Consider the following 7,990-nt stretch of genomic DNA (forward strand, 5'->3'; position numbering starts at 1 on the left):
TCTTGCTCAATTTTGTCATGTATCTCTGTAATCTCCATCAACAAGTCTTCTTTCCTTCTTTGGACATTTCCAAAAACTTCTATGTTCCACTTTCGGAGTGTCACTTCCAACCTCTGCAAAGCCTCTCTTGTATCAATATCACGATCCCATGAAGCTGTTAGCAAGTCTTGAAACTCATTATGTTGTAGCCATGCCGCCTCAAAACGAAATGGACGTCGACGTGCATCACCCTTAACCTCCGGTGTGAGCTGTAGATACAAAGGAGTGTGGTCTGATGCTAAGAAAGGTAAATGCCTCACACTTGCCTCATGCCACCTGAGTCTAGACTGGGCACAACATAATATTCTATCCAGTCTCTTCGCTACAAATGTGCTTTCAGTTTTCCCTCTTTTTCATGTGAATTGATTGCCATGAAATCCCATATCAATCAGTGACATATCATTTATCCAATCACCAAACTTTAGAGAATCCTCAGACAATCTCCCATTCCCACCACTCCTTTCATCTATCCTCAATATTGTATTAAAGTCTCCCCCAACGAACATCGGACCCTCCGCATTACGCAAAACTTCTTCTAAAGCAGCCCATAAGCCACTTCTACGGCTCGGTGAAGGAGCCGCATACACAACAATCAGATTAATCACCTCTGCTCAATTCCTGATTCGAGCATGTATAAACTGATCCAACGACTTGACCACCTCAAGCTCTCCAATCTCCTCCCTCCATAACAGCCATAAACCTCCACTCTGGCCACACGCATCCACCCGAAACGAGTTCTCAAACCCTAGACCACGACAAATCCGGCCTGCCGCTTCTCCACCAGCATGAGTTTCAAAAACAACAAGGATATCTGTCTTGAACTTTTTCACCAAATATCTAATCGATTTTCGAAATTGGGGTTTATTTGCCCCCCGACAATTCCACAGAATGCACTTCATCAGATCTTTATAATCAATAGATAGAATCACCGCGGCAAAATGTTATGCCACCACACTCTCCAGGACTTCTCGTCCTTGGCTCGCACTAGCTTCTGCCTCATCCAACTCCAGATTCTCCATCTCTGCAAGTTGCTCCTGAGCGTTGTCTTTATCGTACACATGCCCAGAATTCTTCTCATTTCTGTCTAACTCCCCATCTCCTGCGAAAACACCACCTGGTCGGCCGACATTTTCCTTCTCTACTCGTAGTTTCTTTCTTCTCGCCGACAGGCCACTCTCCCCACTTATTGAGCCAAACACCAAACCCCGCATAGGCCCAACATTTTTCATTTTGGTCTTAGGAGGATTTGGACCTCTCATGTTGCTAATCTTCTTATCTTTTGGACCCAATCGAGCTGGTTGTTGGTTCCTTCTGTTCTCATTCTTTCCAAACGAGAATTCCTTCCCAGACTCTTTGCTTGCTCCTCCAAAAACTATATTATTAGTATTCTCATTTTCTTTATTCTTTTCTCTATTTCCACTTTCCTCCACTTGTTCCTCCATATCCTCCTCCACATTCAACCCTCCAAACCTATTCGAAACCCTTATCTCCTCCTCATAACTAATGACTTGTACGTAACTGATTAGAGCTTATTATCGAAAATGTGTATCAGTAAAACTTGAGAGGAACGACATGACAATACCACTGAAATAAAAATCAGCACCATATATTAGATCCTGAAGGAGAGTATTATAATCTTAGAATTTACATGTTTACCTTTCTTTTTGTAAAATCTAAGTACTTCCTTTATTTTTCAAAGTTCTTTTTTTTTGTGTGTGTGTGTACGCATATTAATAAAAATTGGTTGTAAGTATATTATTTATATAATTTACTATTTTCAATAGTTTTAATAAATAGAAATTTAAAAATTATAATTGATTTTAAAATTTGAAATTTCTTATTTTTAACTAATAAAATATATGAAAATAATTTAATCTGTTTTGTAGAACAGTTTTTTTGTTTTTGTAAAACATTCCAGAAAACCGAGAGAGTAGTAAATAGTTATGCATTTTTGAAATTTTATGTCACATATATCATGTAGTAATTGACTTTTGTGTAAGAAACTGATATCCTATAAAATAGCTAAGCTAAAAGTTATAATTCTAGTAGTTTAAGAAAAACAAAAAAAACTTTACACATTTTCCACAAGGAATTTTGTGTCACTGCTCACAGGAAAGCGACGACGTTTGGTCGTTGCTTAAAAAGGAAGCTAAAAACGGCAAAAAGGACGCGCCGTTTTAGAATCCCGACGGCGTCTGGGTAGGAAAGCGAAGGTCCGTAACGGTGCCGTTACCTGCTTCCCCGTGAACGGAACAGTGAGAGTGACCCCACTCAAAACGGGAAAACACAACCGCCAGCCAAGGAAACGAAATTAAATCTCAGCCGTTGAAAGAATCAACGGCTCCTGACCATTTCTTCATCATCTTCCCCCACATAAACCCTTTCCCCTGTTTTTAATCCTTTTTTAATTTAACCAGAAAAACCTCATAAAACTTTTACAAGTGTCCATAGAGAGAGAGAAGAATGAACGAGATGAGCGAGAGAGATTCTAAAGAGACTAGCTTTGAAGGATCAAGCATCAAGAGGATGAGACTCGATGGTGATGACTCAGCTGTTTCACGCTCACAGGAGCGAACGGTTTCTTCTTCTCTGGCTTATTCTGCTTCAGATTCTGAAGATGAAGATCATCGGAGCTCAAGCGTCAGCTCCGGCTGTTCTAGCAGCGAAATCGCCAGAGATACTGGTCTGCCATTTTTAGATCTCGAGGTCAGATACAGAACTCGTGTTTTTTTAATTCGTCTGTCCTATTTATTTTTGATTTTCTTCCATTTTTGAAACAAAATAAATACTTTTTTCTCCAAACAATAAAGATCTTCTTCTTCTTACGTTTTGCTTTCACCAACAATTAATTAATTTAATTGTTTTTTTTTTATTTGTTTCCGTTGAAAGGCTCAGCAGCAAATCTCCGAAACCGAAGTATCGTCATTAATCACCATCAATTTCAGGTAACGTTCCAAAAGCCTCTCACTTTCTTCATCGTTTCCACTATAAATTCATCCTCTCTCACCTTCTTAGTTCCTGAGCAGAGCACAAGGAAGTCCATCGAGCGAGATTCTGGGAGAAATGGACTCGGCCACGACGACGACCAAGACGGAGAGGAGAGTTGGGCAAAAGCAAGAGAAGAAGGCAAAAGCACCGACGCAGGCTGAGCTTGACGACTTCTTCTCCGCGGCGGAGAGAGGCCAGCAGAAACGATTCACGGACAAGTTAGTTTTTTTTTTTCCTATTTATTTATCAAGAACCCACGGGCGCATTTTAGCAATGATCCTTAAAAAACGTGCGCTTTTTGATAACACAGGTACAACTATGATATCGTTAATGATACGCCGCTTGAAGGTCGCTACGAGTGGGTTAGTCTCAAGCCGTAAAAGGCTAAGAAGAAGAAGATGCTTTAGTTACACGACGTCGTAGGTACTCTGTGAGTTTTGTCACAGATAGAGAGAATCGTAGCTTAGGATCGGTTTATTTCGTTATTGTACAGTCAGTCCTCTCTAGCTTATTTTAGTTTCCTTATTTATCTTCTTCTTATGTTCGTCGTACCACGAGAAACAAAAAAAGGACGCAGCTTTCTTTTTCAACTGATGGATTTTTTTCGAAATTTATCACTTTTAATGCCTAGTTTAACTATCAAAATTATAACTGTTGAAGTTTTTTCAAAACTTGATTTTGAATGTCTGCATCAAATTAGTTCAAAAAACTTGAATTTGGATGTCGAGTTTATTCTCCATCCATATTTACTTGAAGAGCACACCAAATTAAAGTAGTATTCTTTTAGTTTTTGAAAGAGGTAGTGAAAATATTTATTGTGTCAGAAAAGCTGGACCTTCTTGTCAGTTATGTAGAGTTGGTGGTGACTATGCACATTATTAGCATTTCATGTTTTTTGTAGCTTATTATTTGAATTCAGAAAGCTATTTATTGTTTTGTTTCTCATTTTCGATGGATTGTTTTCAGAATTTGTTTCCTTCCGGTTTGTGCTGTGTGATTGTTTGTATTGTAACGTGTTGTTTGCCCTAGTGAATGTAATAATGATTTTAAGAGGAAAAGTTTTTTTTGGACAAATAATTTTGAAAGTGTATATATACAGTTAGTTTGTACTTGTTTTCGTATAGTTAAAGAGTTAATATTCCTGGTAAAAGTATTTTTGTAAAATGAATGATATTGAATACTTGTAGTGGGATCCACTACGATGGTAAAAGAGTGAGGAGTGATGGTAAAAGAGGATCTCATCATTACCTGATTCCGTTGGGATTATATTCCTTTTCTCTCTTCTTGCAGCAGACAACGGCGCGTGGCTGCACGTGCTTTCTGTTATTTTAGTTTTTCATTTTTATTCCATTTTCGAGGAACCGCCTGTTATTTTTACTTTAAAAGCACGATTTTTCCCCAGGATGAAAATTCTTCAACTCATAGAAATTTAATTAATACGGTGAAGGAAAAAGAAGGAATTGTTGAACCGTTCAATTTAAACGTCACCATACAGATAACCTCTTCCAACAAGCCACATGAAGTTTTCCTTAAGCCACATGAAGTTTGCTGCGCTGAGGATACTTCCGTCAATGTACTCGCAAAATATTGAAATGTATGATGTTACCATGCCAGTTATTTATAATTTTCCAATTTTAGTAAAAAAAAAATTGCAGAAACTAATACTACTTTTGTTCAACAGAAAGGACCAATAAATTTATAACGAAGATAGAAAAATATAACATGAATACTTTTGGAAAAAGAAAACGAGTTATGTTTTCAGACCCCAAAAGTGAAATAATTCCTACTCGATTTTCTTACCAAGATTATATTTTCACATAAAAGGTTCAGTTAATAAAAATTCAACTTTAATATTTATTTTTTTTGGTATGCGACTTGTAATGAAATATAAACCCCTTTTCAAAAAAAAATGTAATGAAATATAGACCAAATAATGGGTAAGGATGAACGAGTCTTTGTATCGACTCACATCAATTCATAATTTAATTTGTTCTTCTCTATCGTCTTGCATTAAAAAGATAACCGGCAGCAATAAATTGGGTGAAAAAAATTACTGACAAGTAACTGGAGAAGTGTGTGGCCTTAAATTTAAATTTTACTTGTGGGAGAGGTATTACAAGAATGCATGCAAATAACTTGGATCTTGTAAAACTTTTAAAATAGGGGTTATTTTTGAAATAACCAAAAAAAAACTAAAATTAGTTTTGGGAATTGGAATCTGTATACATAAGAAAAGGAAAAATTAACTTCATACCCATAACAACACTTTGGCTACGATATGTTATATATTGTTGTGTAAAGTGCCAAAAATAACTTTTTCTGGACGCGTAGACAACAACGAATGTCATTATCCTGTAAATTGAAAAATTGTCTCTGTCTCTCTCTCCATTCCTCCTTCCTTTCTTCCATACTTCTATCTTTCCTCCTCCTCTCCTCCTGCTCCTCACCTCTCCATTTTCCTCATTTTCTCATTCATCAATATAGTAACTATCATCAATTGCCATACTATTCTAAATGAAATATAGTATATTTTAGACTTTCAAGGTTAGGGTTTAGGTAGCTCCGTTATGGGCGATGGTTTGGTTTTACAATTTTGGTTTAGGGTTTGGGTTAAGGGTTTACGGTTTGGGTTTATGGTTTAGAGTTTGGGTTTAGGGGGGTTTTGGGTTTAGGGTTTGGGTTTAGGGTCTACGGTTTGGGTTTAGGGTTTAGACCTTCAAGGTTAGGGTTTAGGTAGCTCCGTTATGGGCGATGGTTTGGTTTTACAATTTGAGTTTAGGGTTTGGGTTAAGGGTTTATGGTTTGGGTTTAGGATTTAAAATTTGGGTTTAGGGGGGTTTAGGGTTTAGGTAGCTCCGTTTAGGTCTATGGTTTGGGTTAAGAATTTGTGTTTAGGGTTTGGGTTTATGGTTTAGAGTTTTGGTTTAGGGTTTAGGTAGCTCTATTATGGTTTACGGTTTGGGTTTAGGGTATACGATTTGGGTTTAGGGTTTAAGGGTCTACCGTTTGGGTTTAGAGTTTAGAGTTTGGGTTTAGGGTTTAGTGTTTAGAGTTTGGGTTTAGGTAGCGGGTTTAGGGTTTATTTGGTTGTATTTCATTATGTTGGTAACCAACATCAATTGCCATACTCTTCTAAATGAAATATAGTATAGTAAGAAAGAAATTATTCGTGTGATTATTGTAAAAGTGTAGTATAATACAATATTTCTTCTTCTTTTTTGTTTTTTATTCTTCATCATCATCTTTATTCTTTTCTTCTCTCAGCTTCTTCTTTTAGAGTACTATACATCTTCACAACTGTTATACTCCACGTGTAATGTTTTTTGCGATAAAACATTTGCAATGTGGGAAGAGATAAGTATAGTTGTCTTTTGAGACTATATTACATTTTATATAGTATAGTATATCAAGTGCATTGGAGTCATTTGCACGCACACGCGCTTCGGAGGCTATTACGGACAATTTTAGGTGAACTTGTCACATCGATGAGTTTTTGCTGTAGAATGACTATATTCTTCATTTTAGTGTTCCTTATGAATATTCAACAAATTGTCCCAATTAGTTTTTAAGAGAGAGAGTAGAAAGAGATATAAAGAAAGAAGGGGAGAAATAATGAGATTTTAGTCATTTTGTGAATTTTGGTTTTTTTCTCAGCTGCTAGATGCAATTTCCATTTAAAATATATTGTGAAACTTATTTTTTCTTTACATCAGATCCGATGTTGAACATTTTTCCTCACGCAAGTTACCTCATATATTTTTCACTTCTAACAATACATAATACTCTGAAAATCTGAATCTGAATGTAGGTTTCTCATAAACGTTTTCAATATATTTTATACACTCCCTTCTTATTTGCATGATTGATGTTTTAAATTTTATTTTGTATTTGAAAAATAGATGTTTTAGAAAGTAATTAATGCATTTATTATTAAAATTAAAATATAAATTAAAAGTAATCAATTTAGATTGATATTTTAGTTTTTAAAATTAAAATATAAAACTATGAGTGATGAAAATTTATTGATAAAACTAAAAAGTAATAAACAAAATAGTGTACTTAACTTTTTAATATGTGTGAAAAAGTTAAAATATCAATCTTTCATATATAAAGAGGATAAAGTTTAATGTATCAACCTAACTTACTAATTTACATGTTCCTTCCAAATTATAAAGGTTTTAGATGTTTTATAACAAAAAGAATTTGTTGTCATGTTCACAATCCTTCAAAATACAGTATATATTACTTCTCTTACTATGAATATTAGTTACAGTTTATTAAAGATATTGCAAATAAATATAATATGTTTTATAAGCCAATTAAATCAAGAGGATATTTTGGAGGTGTCTAGGAAATTACAAGACGCATACAAGGATGAAGAAGATTATTGGCACCAAAAAAGTAGGAACATGTGGTATTCTTCTGGTGATCTTAACACAAAATTTTATCATGCTTTGACTAAGCAAAGGAGGGTCCGTAATAGAATTGTAGGACTACATGATGCTAATGGGAATTGGATTACAGAGGATAATGGTGTGGAAAAGGTGGCAGTAGGCTATTTTGAAGATTTATTTAGTACCACCTCTCCATCGGAATTCGATAGTTTCCTGACAGAGATTACACCGGGTATCACTCCTCAGATGAATCAACGTCTATTAAGGATGGCGACGGAGGAGGAGGTTAAGGAGGCTTTGTTTATGATGCACCCAGAAAAAGCGCCCGGACCGGACGGCATGACAGCATTATTTTTTCAACACTCCTGGCATATTATTAAGAATGATTTGGTCGAGATGGTGAATAATTTTTTGGTTTCGGGGGCAATGGATGCACGATTAAATATTACTAATATCTGTATGATACCAAAAACGGAGAGACCTACAAGGATGACAGAACTGCGGCCAATCAGTCTCTGTAATGTCGGATATAAAATCATTTCCAAGGTTTTGTGTCAGCGATTGAAAAT

General features: G+C 35.7%; 1 protein-coding gene across 1 annotated transcript; it reads left to right on the top strand.

Annotated features, from left to right (window-relative positions):
• Window positions 1-2,437: 2,437 nt before the first annotated feature.
• LOC106298874 (cyclin-dependent kinase inhibitor 7) lies at window positions 2,438-3,639 on the top strand. Its single transcript, XM_013735005.1, has 4 exons — window positions 2,438-2,745; window positions 2,929-2,984; window positions 3,066-3,245; window positions 3,338-3,639. The coding sequence occupies exons 1-4, from the start codon at window positions 2,503-2,505 to the stop codon at window positions 3,405-3,407; spliced, it is 549 nt and encodes a 182-aa protein (XP_013590459.1). The 5' UTR covers window positions 2,438-2,502; the 3' UTR covers window positions 3,408-3,639.
• The last annotated feature ends 4,351 nt before the right edge of the window (window positions 3,640-7,990 follow it).

Source organism: Brassica oleracea, chromosome C6, assembly GCF_000695525.1.
Source record: "Brassica oleracea var. oleracea cultivar TO1000 chromosome C6, BOL, whole genome shotgun sequence".
Classification (NCBI taxonomy): Eukaryota; Viridiplantae; Streptophyta; class Magnoliopsida; order Brassicales; family Brassicaceae; genus Brassica; species Brassica oleracea.